This window comes from Myiozetetes cayanensis, unplaced genomic scaffold (assembly GCF_022539395.1).
Source record: "Myiozetetes cayanensis isolate MyiCay16 unplaced genomic scaffold, myiCay2020 scf5-8, whole genome shotgun sequence".
Lineage (NCBI taxonomy): Eukaryota > Metazoa > Chordata > Aves > Passeriformes > Tyrannidae > Myiozetetes > Myiozetetes cayanensis.
Genome location: NW_026087742.1, coordinates 51,632,405 through 51,649,413, shown reverse-complemented (window position 1 = coordinate 51,649,413; position 17,009 = coordinate 51,632,405). Strand labels below are relative to the sequence as shown.

General features: G+C 36.7%; 1 protein-coding gene across 9 annotated transcripts in view; it reads right to left on the bottom strand.

The window, feature by feature from the left end:
• PCDH9 (protocadherin 9) overlaps positions 1–17,009 on the bottom strand; it is a 680,196-nt gene that overhangs the window by 222,670 nt on the left and 440,517 nt on the right. Inside the window, exons 5-6 of one of the 9 annotated variants that reach the window (XM_050331422.1) lie at positions 14,485–14,588; positions 12,095–12,407 (exon numbers count right to left, since the gene is read on the bottom strand). The exons of 5 other annotated variants lie outside the window; for them this stretch is intronic. In XM_050331422.1, the coding sequence (XP_050187379.1) occupies positions 14,512–14,588 (77 nt within the window). In that variant the 3' untranslated portion in view covers positions 12,095–12,407; positions 14,485–14,511. Of the gene's footprint in view, positions 1–12,094; positions 12,408–14,484; positions 14,589–17,009 lie in introns of those variants that run through there. 3 more of the 9 variants (XM_050331426.1, XM_050331427.1, XM_050331424.1) reach the window with 3 other exon arrangements.

Genomic DNA, 17,009 nt, shown 5'->3' with positions numbered 1-17,009 from the left:
TGGGCTCAGTTCCGCGCACACTGTGTCTCACCTAAAAAATCCAATGCGCAGGCTGGAAGGTGTAAAGACCTTCCCCGGATCTTCGCTCGCGAAGACTGGCCATTATTATTCTGGATTTAATGTAAACTTTTGAATGAAACACAAATCTTCCATAGGATTTCAGCATGCAAATCTATGGTCTGAAATTAGGCAGAAATGATTTTGAGTGATGGCTCCTCTTAATATCAAGGGAGTGCTTACCTCTTTTACTTTGTATGTGGCAAGCCTCCAAAACTCCTACTGATAAATCTGAATTAAGTAGTCTTAATATGTATGATATTTAACATTTTCAGAAGCTATGCATTAAATATGTAGCCTAAAACTTCTAGTTAAGGAATGAATCCAACACTTCAGGGCTTTGCACGCATTTCTTTATCTTTAATTCCTCTTGCCAAGTTGATGTTTCAGTGCAAACTGTATAAAAGTTCACATCACCTGGATCTGTTTCTGCAAGATTAGTAGAGTAACATCTTAGCCTGAAACTGATCTTTTTTCTTTCACAGCTTTTTAGTCCCTGAACTCTAAGGCTTGTATTAAATATGAAATAGGTATAATGAGTTTTAATTTTTAAAGACATTAAATACCCTGAACAAGCTGGTTAAGAATTGTCGCACGATTTTGTCACTTAAGACAGCTTAGCAAATCCAGTGAAGTACCACATTAGTTTTCTATATGCATGATTACATATATTTTCTATGTTATCAGTTTCTGAAAATGTGTTCATTTCTTGAAGCTGCATTTCTTCCAAACAATCGTAGATGAAATATGAGTGAATGAAGTCCCATTTACCCACCCATCATCCTGCCATTACACTGCAAGTCATACTAAGCCTTCATGTACTACTCTGCCAAGGTATTTATGTATTCTGAACATGCACAAGGTATAATAGTAATGTTATTTCTTTCACACTTATATCCAAAAAAGTGGATTATTTCATTCCATAATACTACTGAAAGACCATTATATAACTCTGGTATCAACTGTAGATTCAATATAATGGTAATTTAAAAAAATTCAGGTATTCACATTTCTCAACATGAATTTACATTTAGTTCTACTGTATTAGTTGACAATGAAAATCACATGAATTAAAACTCTCAATAACAACTATCAATAATAAGGTATTTATTTAAGTAAAGAAAGTATCAAGATGTATGTAGTTGCACCTCATCTGCAAAAATGGACAACTTGTGATAATCTGTGTCACAGTCCAGCACTTTATCCCCTTTACCCATGAGTTGTTCAGGACTGATGTTTTCACTTTTGACATCAGTAAGTGTCCAACAGACCTGAAGCTACTACATCACTGCTTTATGATAGCTCATATTTCAGTTGGCTTATCAGTGTCATTGTTTCTATTAATATCTCTCATTTTGTCAAATGGTGTTAGCACTGTAGAAAAAAGTAAAGAGACACAATCCCTGGTGTATATATACTTATGAAAGTATTCACAAAGTAAATGGTAGTCTCAGAAACTGTACCTAAAATTGTATGCATATCTGGTCTAATGTGACTGTCATTTGTACAAGTGGACCAAAAACAAAAAAGAAAAAACAGACAGGAAGAAATTTCTATTCTGCATTAAATCAGAAATTGAGGAGAAGAGGAGACAAAAGTTAAGTGGTCTGATGAAATCTTTTATTCCCTGTGTCATTTAAAAGGGATCAAACACCCCCAGAACACTATAAATGGGACCAATACCATATTTTTTATAGAGTTCAAAGTAAGGATGTTGAATAAAAAAGAACAGTTAAAATCCCAGTGTACAGTAACAGCAAGATAAACAAGACCTTTGTATCTGTGGGCTGTACAGCTGTTAACGACAGTTCAGTTCAAAGGAAGCTGAAAGGTCACTGTGTTGTCAACTCTCCTACAAATAATCAGTATTTGATTTTAGTAGTATGGTGGGTTGACCTTGGCTGGCCACCAGGTGCCTACCAAGGCCCTCTATCACTTTACCTCCTCAATAGAGCAGAGGGAAAAAATATAGAGGAAAACTCATGGGTCAAGATAAGGACAGAGACATCACTTAACAATTACTATCACAGGCAAAGTAGACTCAATTTATGGAAATTAATTTAATTTGCTGCCATTTAAACAAAATAGGGTAATGAGAAGTAAGAACAAATCTAAAACCGCCTTCTCTCCAGCCCTGCCTTCTTCTCAGTCTCAGCTTCACTCCCAGTTTTTTCCATCTCCTCCCCTCCAGCAGGGCAGGGGGAAAAGGAGAGGGGGCTGCAATCAGTTCATCATGCGTTGTCTCTGCCACTCCCTCCTAAATCAGGAGGAGGACTCCTTACACTCTTCCCCTCCCCTAGTGTGGGATCCCTCACATGGAATACAGGCCTCCATGAACTTCTACATCATAGATCCTTCCCTTGGTTTGCAGTTCTTCAAAATATTCTCCAGCATGGGTCCTTACCATGGACTTTCAAGGATTAACCTGACGGATCCACCACAGGGTCACAGGCTTTGCCAGAAACCTGTTCCAGCAAGGCAGCTTCCTTCAGGGCACATTCACCTGATCTGGCATGGGGCCCTCCATGGACAGCGTGGATATCTGCCCAACCCTGGACCTCCATGGTCTGCGTGGGAATCTCTGCTCTGGTGCCTGAAGCACCTCCTATCCCCCCTTATTCACTGATCTGTGGTTCTCTCGCATATTCTCACTATCTCTCCCAGGTTCTGTCACATAGCATTTTTTTCCCTTTTTTAAATACTTTCCCAGAGGTGCTACCACTGTTGCTGACTGGCTCAGATTTAGCCAGCGGCAGATTTGTCTGGGAGCCAGATGGAGCTGACTTTGCCTGATGTGGGGGCAGCCTCTGGCATCTTCTTACAGAATCCATCCCTGCAGGCCCCCCCACTAGAAAACCTTTCCATATAAATCCAGTGCAAATAGCTGCAAGAGTATTATTTGATAACAAAAGATATAGGAAGTGGTGAAGATATGGAAGTGTATTTCTCTACTAAACTAAAGATCACTCTATGAGTAAAGTGTTAAGGTCCTCCCACAGTACAATTTATACATTATACATTAGAAGACAAACTTAGGGTATTTCTCACTATTTACTCTCAAATAGGATTACAGCACAGACCACACTACCTGCTATTCTCTCTAAGCAATACCTTAAGGCAAATTGGGAAAGGAAAATATTCTTGATGCTGAAGAATATCTTAGTACTCATTTTCCAAGTAGCTGCTGTCATCCTAACAACATATTTCCAACTGTGAGAACACAGATAGCTTCCTGCAGAGCTTCTAATCTCAAGGCCATTTTGCAGAGCAGCCAGGAGGATGTGCTAGCGTAATGAGAAAACTGGTAACTACCGCCTAGAGATATAACACTTCATGTCTGCTCACTTCTCAAACTCTGTTGGCTTGAAACACGGATCCTAGCTTGGCTCCTAAATCTTTCTTTCCCTAGATAGCAACACATTATTCTCACACCTGATAGCTTAACTTACTGGCTGCCTACAAAACCCCTGAGATCCCTTTTAATTATATACAAAACTAACACACAAGGCCCATAAAATACCTCCAAGTCAGTCAAGACTGCTAACTACTTGGATCGGAAGTGAACATGCTTATGTTTGGATTAAGTTGGTACTTATGTTTATACTTCAAGTGAAGACAAGATATGCCATAGATCAAGGGGAACTGGCATGCACAAGGTTGTAGAAGGGACTTCAAAGTTAGTGTCTCAGATTTGCTTTATTTAAAAGACAATATAGGGTTATTTGGGGTGATGTAAAGAAAGGACACTGTTTCAGTAGGATTTTTCCCACAATATGTTTTTAAAATCTTCCTTTGGCTTGACATAATTTCCCCATGGCATTGTGCCACCTCCACATAGCCATCCATAACTCTTCTCCTGCTTGAAACAATCTTCAACATGCCATTCTTGTTAATGACTGAGATACCCCCTGATGGTGCTTAACATTTAATAGTGCTAGAGCTCCACGTTTGCCCAAACAACCTATTCCATTTACCTTACCTCAAAGGCGTTCTAATTTTTCTTCAGAGACAGAAATCCTTTAAGCCCATTGTATCCTTAGGCTACAAATTTACTGAGATTTAGGTTTCCAATAAGAGCTCCAAGATGAATGCCACCTTCTCATTTATGAATCAATTTTTGCCCATCGGCTTTTCAGTGTTATTACTTTTTATTTTATTTTACACTCAAAGGAGAGAACCTCAGGAATACATACATACACACACACACACAGTGTGCGGGCTTGGGAGGGGACAGGGTGGATGACAAACTTAAATCAGAACCAAATAAAACATATGATACATTCTCCTCAACATATTATGAATATAGAAATCTCAAATAACATGTAGCCACAGATATAGTACCTTTTCATCTTCTGGTCTCTTGTTTTGATCATCAGCACACACCACAAAAGCAAGCATGCTACTTCTTAGCATCATGAGCTATGTTTTTACATAACACTTGTCAGTGGTTAAAGAAGCACTTTTCATGCACCACAGTTCAACTGATTCTGCCACCCATCTTCAGTGGTTAGCATGTCTTTTGTCTCAATGAAGACAACAGTGTATTTTGGAAAATTCTGTAAAGAAGTCGTAGCACATGAAAAAGCTTTACTTGCCTAAGCTGACTAAAAATCTAATGCTATTCCTTTGTAGCTACATTTCAAACAGGTAAAGCAATAAACTGAATGGTTTAAAAACTTAGTAACAAGAATCATGATTTTCAAGTCACTGCCTTATAAAGTCTGACTTATTTTAATAGCAGTTTGACTGAAATGAAGGTTGAACTTCATGTAAAGCCCAACACACTAAGCAATTCTAATTAAGGAATTACATGGTCATGGTCATGTATCAGACCTAAATAAAATATAATCCCATTTTAACTGCTTGCTGGGAGTCAGATACTATTTTTCCTGTATGGCTCAGAATTAATCCCATTTGAGGAATATCATGAAAATCAAAATCTGGAATCAATCATCTATCAGAACTTAGCCTATCATGGTAGAACTCTCCCTGGCTGCAGAAACATCCTGTGTTAAAAAAGGATTGGCATACTAAACAGACAACAGTTTTTAATTTTAACAACAATTAATTTTACAGAATTTTAACTTCCTTTATGACAGCTGTAATATTACCTTGAGTCCCATCATTATATCACAAGAAATTATTTAACAACAAGGACAACTTCATTAGATGGGAAGAGACAACTGAGCTCAAATAACTGAGCATAATCTTTCTGTAAATGGGACAGTTGAGAATACACCTCTGAATTACTTCCAGAAGACACAGAAAGCATCTTCCAGTATAGTTAAACTATGATAGTAATAAAAACAATTAGATGGATGGCAGTATCACCTATATGAATGTTTAAAGGATACTCCTCTTCAATGGATTGCTAGGTTTCAAGAGACTGCGTAACAATTGAGACACTGACCCGGGGAAGTACTATAATGACTCAAGGCTCTCTTTTAACACCACAAAACACGGCATACTGACCAAACTGCTCCATTCATCTCTTATTTACTACTGTGCTGGTTTTTTCACCTCTTTATTTTGCTCACTGTATTCTACATCTGGATTTCTAGTTGCACTGACAGGTGGAAGTGATGTAAGAAATTGTGGGCTTACACTCCTAAACGTGCCTTGTAGTCAGGTTAAGGAAAAGAAAGGGGGAAAAAAAAATCAAAGAAAACCAAAATAAAGCAAACCAAAAACCTTCTCATGAGTGCTGTTGCTTGTACTTGGAGAACAGGTCTTGAATACCAAACATCAGGAAAAGCCATTTTCAAAGGTTATCTGAACTCATGTTAAATAGTTGACTATTCAACCAAGCAAGAAAAAGATCCAAAGGATGAAATAATAAAGCACCAGGGACAAAAGATCTACACACTATTTAGTAGAGAATGAGGCTCTCTATAATGGGAAACATAAGCCGAGTCTCTTACAGTACTCTGAAAAAAATGATTGCAAGCAAAATCTTGTGTTCTGTGACAGCTGTTTACAGTTTTTACTTTTAAACTGTTCACAGTTGTATGTCTGGGCAGTAATTTTAGGGGGGAAAAAAAGAGCTCTGAATGCATTTTCAGATACAGGCATGCAATAAAAATATACTCACCTGAAAATAAATAATAATAGTACTGTTGGATTAAAAAAAAAGGTATTTTGTGAATTGAAAGACTCTAACCCTTGAGTTTTCTAAAATGTATTTTCCAGGTTTAGTTATACATTATTTAATATTCAGAATTCATTTTCATAGTTTCTGAATAAGTAATTCAAAATGGCAATGTATTATAGTTCAGAGGGGAGGGAGAAAAACAGAACACAGTACAAAGCATCTACAGTGTCTTCTGCTCCACTTCCAGAAAAAAAAAAAAATCCAGAAGTTCAAAAATCCAACACATTTTGTTCTGATAAAGTAAGAAAATTAAATTCTTATAGTACTATGTTTAAGAGAAAGATTGAATTCAAAAAGTAGAACTGCTTCAGATAGCATTTGGCATCTTAATTTTGGTTTATGACAGTAATGCAGGACTTCTATTTTTATTTATAGCTGTAGTCTTGTAAGAACTAAAAGAAAAAATATCCTTTAAAGAAATAATATTAATATTTCATAGCAGTGTTATTACAGTGTATCACTGTGTAAAGCAGTCTCCAAAAACTCTGGGAAACAGTGTAAATGAGGTGAGTGATAGCACAGCACAGGTCATTTGGAGCCTGTAAGAGCTTCTATTGCACAAAACAGATTGGTAAATTTCATATTTTTACTTCCCAGGCTCCCTTTTACACATATATAATAAAGCAAAACCTTATATAATGGAAGCGTTTTATTTGAATGGTATAGTTATGGTCCTTGTAAGTAGCTGAAATAGGAGACTGGTTTCAATTCTCTATAGCTTCTTCATGCAAGAAAACAGGGAAACAATATGTGTTTAACAGATTCTAGTTTCTCGCTGCTACCTCTCCCCACTGACCCTGGTATAGATGAGACACAGCTTATTATCTTTGGCTTTATGACTCCAACAATATTCTCATATGTCACTGAGGAAGCTTGTCTTCCTGGGTGGGAAACAGAGAATAGTACAGCTTTTTTAGGAGAAAGCATGGAATGATTTTGTTGGGAAGCAAAGGCTTGAATAAAACCTCAGGTGGAGACAGGGGGAGAACTGTACTCCTTTCAGCACAGGTCCTGTTCTGAAACTTTATACTTAAGAGAGTTGCCTCAGTGACTTGACAGTATCCTTCTCTGAAATGCAAATATATATACATTCAAAACATCATTAGTTTCTCAAAACTTCATTATGCATAATCAAGAAGAGTTATGACATCTTCTGCCAAAATTCCTCACTTACATCTGTATGGCAATGTCACAGAGTTACTATCTGACAAATTTCTCTTATATGCAAACATGGACTAAATAGACTAGAGAAGATAGATTGGAGAAGACTCAGGAAGATAAAATAGAAACTGAGACACTGGAAATCTAGAAAGTAAAAGAATATTGGATTGGTTAAAAACTGGTCATAATAATAACAGGGATTTCACTGGTAAAGATGAGCATCTATTGAATAATATTTCTATCTAAAGTCTGATACTATATTCCTATGCAACTGGTTTAAACTGCTACTTATGGTGGGTTGGCCTTGCCTAGCTGCTAGATGCCCAACTAGGCTCTCTCTTACTCCTCCTCCTCCTGAGTAGGACAGGAGAGAAAGTAAGACAAAAATATTTGTGGGTTGAGGCAGAGATGAGAAATGTGATTACCAATTACTGCCATAGGCAAAATGGGCATAGGTTTGGGAAAATTTAATTTGTTGCCAATTAAGATAGAGCTGGGTGGTGAGAAACAAAGAAAAAGAAAGTAAACCAACACCTTCCACTCAGTCTCTCTTTTTTGAGACTCAGTTTCACTCCCTCATTCCTAATGTGTGGATATACTTGCTCTGGTTTCCCCTTCTTCAGAGCAGCAGAAGAATCTCTGCTCCCACGTCTGAAGTACCTGCTCCCCCTCCCTCACTGACCTGGCTGTCTGTAGGGATGTTTCTCACATTTTTCCTAACTTCTCACTGCCAGGCAACACTTTTTACCCTTTCTTAAGTATATTTTCCCCAAAATGCAACCCCCTTGGCTGCAGGGCTCTGCCATGCCCTGCAGTGGGTGGGCTGGAGGCAGCTGGTACTGGCTGTGTCCAGCATGGGGCAGCCCTGGCTGCTCCTCACAGAGGCCACCCTAAGACCCCCCTTCACCAACAGAGATGGGGCACCTGTACACAACACTTGTCTATATAATCCTGGAAAACCACACCCTATATATAAAAATAAAATAAAATAAAATAAAATAATAAAAAAAGGATGGGTGCAATAAAAATATTAGGTTGAAAAATATGAGTATTTAGCAAAATAAAAATGTACACTCTTGTTTCCTTGCATATAGCCAGGCTGAGTAATGGGAAAGGGGACAGAGACTCCTTCTGTGTAGTTGTTGAGAATTTTTCATATATTGTCCTGATTTACAGTCAAGATTAAATGCAAAAAATGAAATATTTATCTTTTTTAAATCAAATTGAAACACTTGAGTCAGAAAGGTTAAGAGAAGTTCACAGAACAATCACACAAACAGTTTAAGGCCATGATTTATTTAGTAGGTTCAGAGTAATAATGAGTAAAACTGCTAATCAGTGCCCACAGATATTAGATAATAAATTCAATAGGTTGAAATGGGTATTTGTAGACCAGCAAACGTTAGTCTAATGATTGAATTAATCTTAATGCAGAGAAATAATTCTTGCATGCCAAATTTGTTTACCACATAACATACTAATGAAGAAAAAATTGGTGGGTCTCTTTTACCCTTATGAATTGTTATTTCAGAAGAGTTGAAAGAGTATTAAGTGGTAAAGTTTTGTAAGAAACACATAAAAAGATTTGAGCAAACAACAGATGACAATAGATAAGGTACTCATTCTGTATCACACTTTGAATGGCTGAATATAAATTATTGGATTAGTAGAGTTTATTAAAGAACCTACTATGTAAAACAGATCTAGAAATAACCAAGGGCTTCATAATTAGCTGATCATACTAGTACTTCCTTAACCCACTTTTGTTGTCTATGGAGGACAATCAATGTATAATCAAACAAATGTGCTTACAGTGATAATTAAGGACAACTTTTCTCAAATGTCTTGCCTGAAAAGCACCTTCAAAAACAAACAGACAAACAAACAAACAAAACTCTAACACTGAAGATCACTGCTTTTTTTTCTTCTTTAAAAAGGTTCAGTTTCTATTATGGGGCACAATCCTTAGAGTAGAAAGTCCTTTTTCAAGTTGCTTCAGTTTGGCCCTTTGATACACAGATTAATGGTCCGGTTTGACAAACCTTTCAGAAGGCGGATTATCAGGTTATCCTCAGATACAGAAAGAAGTTTAAGATTATTTCCAATTATTTATTTTAGTCTGGGGTTTTTGTTTTGTTTTCTAACAGGTCCTCTCTTGCCTATTTATAACTGAAACTTTACTGAAGTATCATCTGGAGACATACACTTAGCTGCACCATTTAACCCTATTTGACTGTGAGTGGCTAATTTAAATGATCAAAGCTGTGGAAAAAACTCCATCAAAAAAACCCCAGTACTAATGACTTAGGTAGAGACTATACCCAAGTTTAAAGTCACTTACGTGTTCCAGTGAAAAAGAGATTTGAATTTTTTCATCTAGTAAAATAATTTAAATGATCCAGTTATTTAATCCGGTTAAAGCGCAATATAGTACAAATTTATTTGTAAAAAAACCCACAGCAAAACAGTATTTTGACGTCTTTTTACTAAGACTAAACACACTCTTCTATGCCTGACATGTTAAAGACATTCACTTGCATATCACATACTTCAATCTCAGATGCACTGAACAGAATATATAAGAATTATACACATTCGAGTAAGCAATGCCACATATGACATAAAAAAGAAAAGGAAAAAAAACCACCAAAAACTTGTTCTTATTCTACTGTTAGTGTTAGAAGAAATGTGTAACATACAAATATTTTTTCCAGTACATTTTGGAGGTCAGTGTTAAAAGATAACACCATTGGCTAGTCTAGGCATGCTACTCCCCTTTTCACAGCCTTGACCTAATTATACAGATTTTAATGGGCAAACAGATTAGAAAAGTAGAACACTTCTGTCAGTGTCCTGCCAGATTTATGAGATGTCATATACATAGTACCAAAACACAACACTGAGTAGGTTGGCGTTTTGTAGTAGGCAAACATTGGAAAAGACCAAAACGAAGGAGGCTGAATTAAGCACCATGGCACTCATGTTTCACCCCAGCTAAGCACTCTCTCTTTCAATTTGGGTTGTTTTCCAGTTTGTTCTGGTTTTTTACAGTCTTCTGAGAAGAGGCAATCTTCCCTTCAAGTTTGTTCAGTTGACAGAATGATTCATGGACATTTTTGAGTCATAAATAAAAGAGTTTTCTAACTTTTGAGTATCACAGAGCTGTTTCAAAATGTTTCAATGTATATGGAAGAATTACCTATACTGATGTCAATTCCACAGCACTCTGTCTTTTCATTCACAACACCTATGCCATTGTGCATAATCTATTCACCTGGCAGTTTACCTGACATCTTCCAAGACATTCCTTTCTCTGCTGCTACTCCAATAATATCAGTCTAATTTCTCTTCTTTTCTTTCCCTATACTCGTCCAACACAGTAGGCATTATCAACAGTCCCTTCTGAACCTCCCCCACTGAAAAAATGCATGAACTCAATATACTGATTTCTAAATGAAAGACATGAGATAAGGACACACATCAACATACAATGCTACCAGGATTTATTCTTTCAGTGTTAATAAATAAACAAACAAACAACTAACTAAATAAATGAAATTAGACAGAAGAGTAGAATACACTTTTTTGTCAAGCAAGAGAGAAATACACACTTTTTAAAAGCCACAGAAAATGCTCCTCCAAAAATTAAAGACTGTGGACAATAAGTCTCTTTTGTACTAAGATATCTTCCAAAATTTTTAATTCTTAAAAGGTTCTTTACTTTTAATGTGCTCTTATAATAGAGGTTTTTTAATTCATGCATGTTCTTGTGGATCACCCTTCAGTCCAAAAGTTAATAAAGCATGCAAAACAACTTACTGTTTGCCCACTGTAGGATTCTTCAGTAGTTTTTGTTTAAGCAAACTTCATTCAGTGCAATTTTTTTTTTTGTAATAATGTTGTCATTGTTTGCAAAATAACATGGATAAACTCACAAGTGTCTCTAGAGTTGGGATTTTTCAGTCTATTCCCTTCTTTTGGCAGGACCTCTTCCATGTGCTTCAGAGCATTGTCCAAATGCTTCCTGAACTCTGGCAGGCTTGGTGCTGTGACCACTTCCCTGGGGAGACTGTTCCAGATTTATGCTGTTCCCTCTTGTCACCAGAGGGAATAGATTGGTACCTGTCCCTCTTCTTGTCCTCACAAGGAAGTTGTAGACTGCAATGAGGTCTTGCCTCAGTATTCTCTTCTCCAGGCTGAGCAAACCAAATGACCTCAGCTACTCCTTGTATGGATTTCCCTCTAGACCCTTCACCACCTTCATGGCCCTAAAGGGACTATTTTAGTTAGGTCTGCTAAAGATGAACTGAACAGGTATCCTATGCCTAACACAGTAGTCCACCTATTCAGAAATAGAGCAAGTGAGCACAGGTTCCTAGGTAGAATTTCCTGGGAATGTGACCTTAAGAGTCTAATTAAACTGCAGAGAGTATCAACAGAATGTAGCCACTGATGCAACAGCTTATTTTTAACAATGTCCATCCAGTCATACTATCTCTTTAAATGCTGAGGGAAAGTTGGGTAGACAAAGGTCAGTGCCATTAGTAAACATCTAGATTATCTGAACATCTCTGTACCCTAGCTGAACGTGTTATATCTGTGCATGTCTGTATGCATAGATATGCATATATTTATCTGTTACAGCTGTCACAGTGACCTATATTCATCTATACCATATGTTAGATATTTTCAGTCTTCTGCAAAATGTATTATTAATATGTCTCCAAACAGTGTAGCTGCTCATGCAACAGGGATTCATATTATTAAATGCCTATTTACAACTAGAAATATATGATTTCCATTCATAGTGAAGTAATGATGAAGAATAAGTATTTGTAGTATATAAAAAAAAATATTAAGACCCGGAGCAATAGCATAAAGCAACTATTTTATACTATTCCTTTCATCTCCCATGAAAAAAAAATACATAAACTGTAAAACTATCATTCCAATAACTCATCCACTGTGGTGTGGGTGATTATTCTTGAGTCATTTCATTCCTCTTCCAAATGATCCAAGGAATCTGCACTTAAATCAGCTGAAAAAGACGGCAGTGCAGGGAAATTTTTGATTACACTTTTAACTTCACAAACTAACCTACAGATGACTTTAAAATTGCTGGTAACACTATACTGCTACTAACCACCTACACATTTTTATTGAAAAACTGTAGCTACAATCCATTAGCTAATGACTATGCTGTACTTGCCAGATCATATTCACACTCACAATGACTCTAAGTGCCTGGGTTTCAAGGGACTTGCATTAATGCTACCAATTAAAACCAACCGCTTTTGTTACAGTTTTGCAAAAGCAATATATTTAAACAAAAAGAAAACCCCAAAGCATCCAAATTGTACTGGTTTCTCCACCAAAAACAAAATCCATTTTGTAAGCCTTTGTTGTATTGAAGTGTAAGTCTTTGGTAAAATTGAAATATGCTCTCGCATCTTTCAAGTACATTTTGCATTGCAACAACTTAACATGTTTTGACTAATAAATTGCTTTACCTTAAATACAGTAATTGACCACTGCTCTTTAAAATTTGTTAATATTCAGTAAAAGTGAAACTTCAAAACTGGTCACTTATTCCATCATACTCTTTTGTCAGTCATGTGATAAATATGTACATTTTACATAAGCAAAAGTGAAGTGATAAACATGCATACCATTAGGCTCTTGGATTATAAAATATGCAATTATCATAAAGTTGAGAAGGTTTTTAATTTTTCCCAGTTCTTTTAGATGGATGAATCATTTATAACTGATGTTTTTACTTGATATAAGAGTATGTCTTCAATAGTTATCTCTGTGACATTATTTAATAAGGGTAGCTATGCAATGAAATACTTCAGTACAGTAAGGATAAAGTAAAAGAAAGAAGTTATTCAATCTTTCTCAATGAACTTAAACACTTTCTTTAGATCCAAGACAACATAGATGTAATCTAAAAGAGTAATTGAGCACATCAACAAGTGAGCAGAAAGAATCCTTCACCTAAATGGTAGGTACATAGAATTTAACTTCAAGTCTGGTATTGAAAATGACATTTTTGAGTGGTTTTCAAGTGAAGAATTTTAAAATCACAATAAGTATGCTGAGAATATTTGAGTATGCAGTATTTTGATGGCAGTTCAGTAATGCAGATTTCTTTAAAATGATAGGTGAGTTATCTCATGGAGAAAAAAAAATAGTTTGCAGGAGTTTACTTCTGACATGAAGTACCTAGTCACCTTTGTAATGAAACCAGAATTATTGCTCAGTAACCAAGGGTATGCAGTCCATGAGGCCACAGAAGTCCAGAGGAACTGCCGCAGGAGTGTACACAGCGAAGTGTGTTCTTAGAACCAGCTGCTTCACATCCATACCAGTTCCTCTTGTGCTGTGTAATACTTCATCATGTATCTATAAACACACTGACTAAGGTGTAAAAATAATATATAGGTATACACAAGAAATTTCTTTAGTAGCATCTGCTCACCTTTGGGAGAAACTTTTTTTTTTTTTTTTGGTGCTGATGCAGCAAGGGTTTTATATTAAAAAGATTTTTGTCAAAGCTGCAAAATTTTCAGACCTTCCTGAAGAGTTAAAGATTTATTTATGTCTTTATCTGTTTGTTTGTTTGCATATGGGAAAAAGCCCAAAGTTTTGTAAAGTTTTGGAAAAGACTTTGTACATAATTCCCTTTCCTTGTCAAAGGTAAGTATGTCCTAAATTGGGTTGCTTATGATGCTACTGCATCTGAATGGATTCTCTCTGGAAGGCATGCCTTCACCTTGCAACCAAAGAATAAATAAATTTAACATGCTATGCACAGTGGAAAAAAAAAAAAGCATTCTATTATTATTTTCATTCTCCTTACTTATCTTCTTTTAACATGTATTTACCTGGATCAGTATGAAAGGGGGTAAAGCTTAGGCTAAGAAAATATTCAAATCTTACTCCTATTTCTAGAAGGTTTATTTACATTTGTTTTAGTCTATAAATATAATTCCTTTTTTGTTTCCGATTTAATTTATCTTTCCTTCCCCTTCTCCTCCTGCTGAAAACAAACAGATCAAGTGTATGCATGAAAACAGAAGGCAAATATTTGAAAGAAAAAAAAAAATCATTACCTATATAACAGAATTTTCAAATTTTATTCAGGGAACCTCTCTTCTTATGCATGGATTTCTCCTGGGAGGGGGGAGTGGGAGTGGTGGGTAAGCAAACATAAAATCTGAGAGAGAAAAAAAGATAAAGCCATAAAATAAGTATAATGAACAAAATGAACACCTAGTCTCTGAACAAGACTAGGTCAAACCCGAAGACACTGATATATAAAGGTATTTCTCAAAATAACACATTTTTTCTACCAAAGGACTAGACTTTCTTCCTAGAAAGCAAAAGCTTATCAAGCTATTTGTTTTAAGGAAGCAATGCCTGGATTCCATGAATGCCTCACATAGGTATTCTTATAAAGACAGTCAAAATACAACATCTTCGCCTCAAGACATGCTGCTTTTCAAAATGCCATGAGACTTACACTACTTACCAGAAACATTTGGTGATTGTTTGAAGGAAGAAAAACTGATTAAAGAATGAAAACATTATTAGAAATCTTTCTTTCAAACTGCTCTTTAAGAAGATAGGATGTTTTAACTTCAATTTTACCAAAAAAAAAAAAAAAAAAGGAGGAAGAGGAAGGTATGTAACTGGCATTTTTATTCAATTAGGACTCTAAGAAATGAGGCACAAAATTTAAAATTTCCTTTGAAAAATGTTATGTGTAGATAGATAAGAAAGCCTGATAAATCTCATAAAAGATATGAAGATATCCTTAGCAACAAGAACAGCTGAGATTCATCTCACACAAAAGGTTAGATTTTTTGTAATCAGCTAAATATAGGTGTCTAAGCTTCCTCTACATACAATGCAATGTGGTCAGTATAGTCTGGAAAACAATGCCTCTCACATTAAATTAGATGCATGTTTAGTAACTGAATGGGTCTCTAGACTCAATTATGATACTGGCTAGGTCTCCACTGCCTACACCTGGAACTCAGACTAATTCACATCTACCTACAATTCACATCTGAATGACTCATAGATACATCAAGAGGGTCCACACATAGCACCTGCACTCACACCTTCTTGAATGAATCTTGGACTAAAACTCACTTCTCCTGACTCACCATTAGCATGCAATACCAGTTTAGAAACATACTGGGATACCCAAAATATTTGCATGTGGATATCAAACAAGAAAGAAGGGAGTGCAGTTAACAAGAACTAGGTAATCTCAGGTTATTTCAAGGAGCACCAAATGCCTACATATAGCAAATAATATGAGTCCTATACATCTATATTCCAGAGCTAATTTCCATCCCTGTTGTCTATTTCTGCATCAATCTTACCGTCTGAGGAGATTAGCAAAGGCATACAGAGCTTTTGGTAAACTCCATAAAAGAGTGTGGCAAAACAAACACCTGAAGAAAAGTACAAAGATCAGCGTTTACAGAGCCATTGTACTGTCTACTCTTTTATATGGATCCGAATCATGGGTCATTTACCACTACCACTTGCGTCTCTTAGAACGCTTCCATCAGTGCTGCCTCCATACAATCCTAAACATCCACTGGACGGATTATGTGACCAACACGTCTGTCCTTGAACAGGCAGCAGTCACGAGCACTGAGGCCATGCTGCTGAGAACACAGCTGCACTGGGCAGGGCACGTCTCCAGGATGCAGGACTACCGCCTCCCTAAGATCGTGCTCTATGGGGAACTTGCCACTGGCTGCCCAAAGAGAGGAGCCATGAGGAGCAGATACAAGGACTGCCTGAAACAATCCCTCAGCCTTGGCCATATTGATCACCACCACTGGTCTACCTTGGCCTCCAATCGGAGAGGAGACACACCATCTATAACACTGATGCTTCTTTTGAGAACACACGCAGGATCACTCTCAAGGAGAAAAGACAACACAGAAAGAATTGCGTCTTGTTGATATCACCTGGGGAGTCTTTCTGCTGTACCTTCTGCAACCGGACTTGTCTATCTCGCATTGGCCGTTTTAGCCATCAGCACGCCTGTAGCAAGCGTGGGTAGAGCCCTTCTCAAATCCTCGTTCGCAAAGCCTAGCCATGATGAATTTCCATCCCAAAAGCCTATACGTGAATTTGGTGTTTGAGCTCTATTACACTCAATAGAAATATGGTAAATGGACTCTAGAGTGAAATTTAGCCAACCTGTTTTAGGTACCTGCTTTAAGATTAAATGTACTCAATAAATTAAAATAAATTAGGCACTTAGGATAAAGTTTTAGACCTCTAAATGTAAGTATCCAAATTCAGGAATATAGGATATGGAGCTGAGTTCATCATTAATTTCTGGAACTAACACAGGTATCACTTGATTACTTCCTACAGTCTTCATTCATAACCTGTGGTGGGACAGAGGCACTTTACAAAATTTACTAGACCAATTCAGATATCTGCCTCAGGAGCTAAAGTGCCTTTTGCATATAGCTTCTTCCACTGCCAGTACAGAGTATGAGGCTAGATAGACATTGGTCTTTTTTATTTATGTTCTTCTGAAGCCTAGCATGGTGGAGAGCATTTAGGCTAACTAACAGATATTGAGTCTCAATATCGCTGT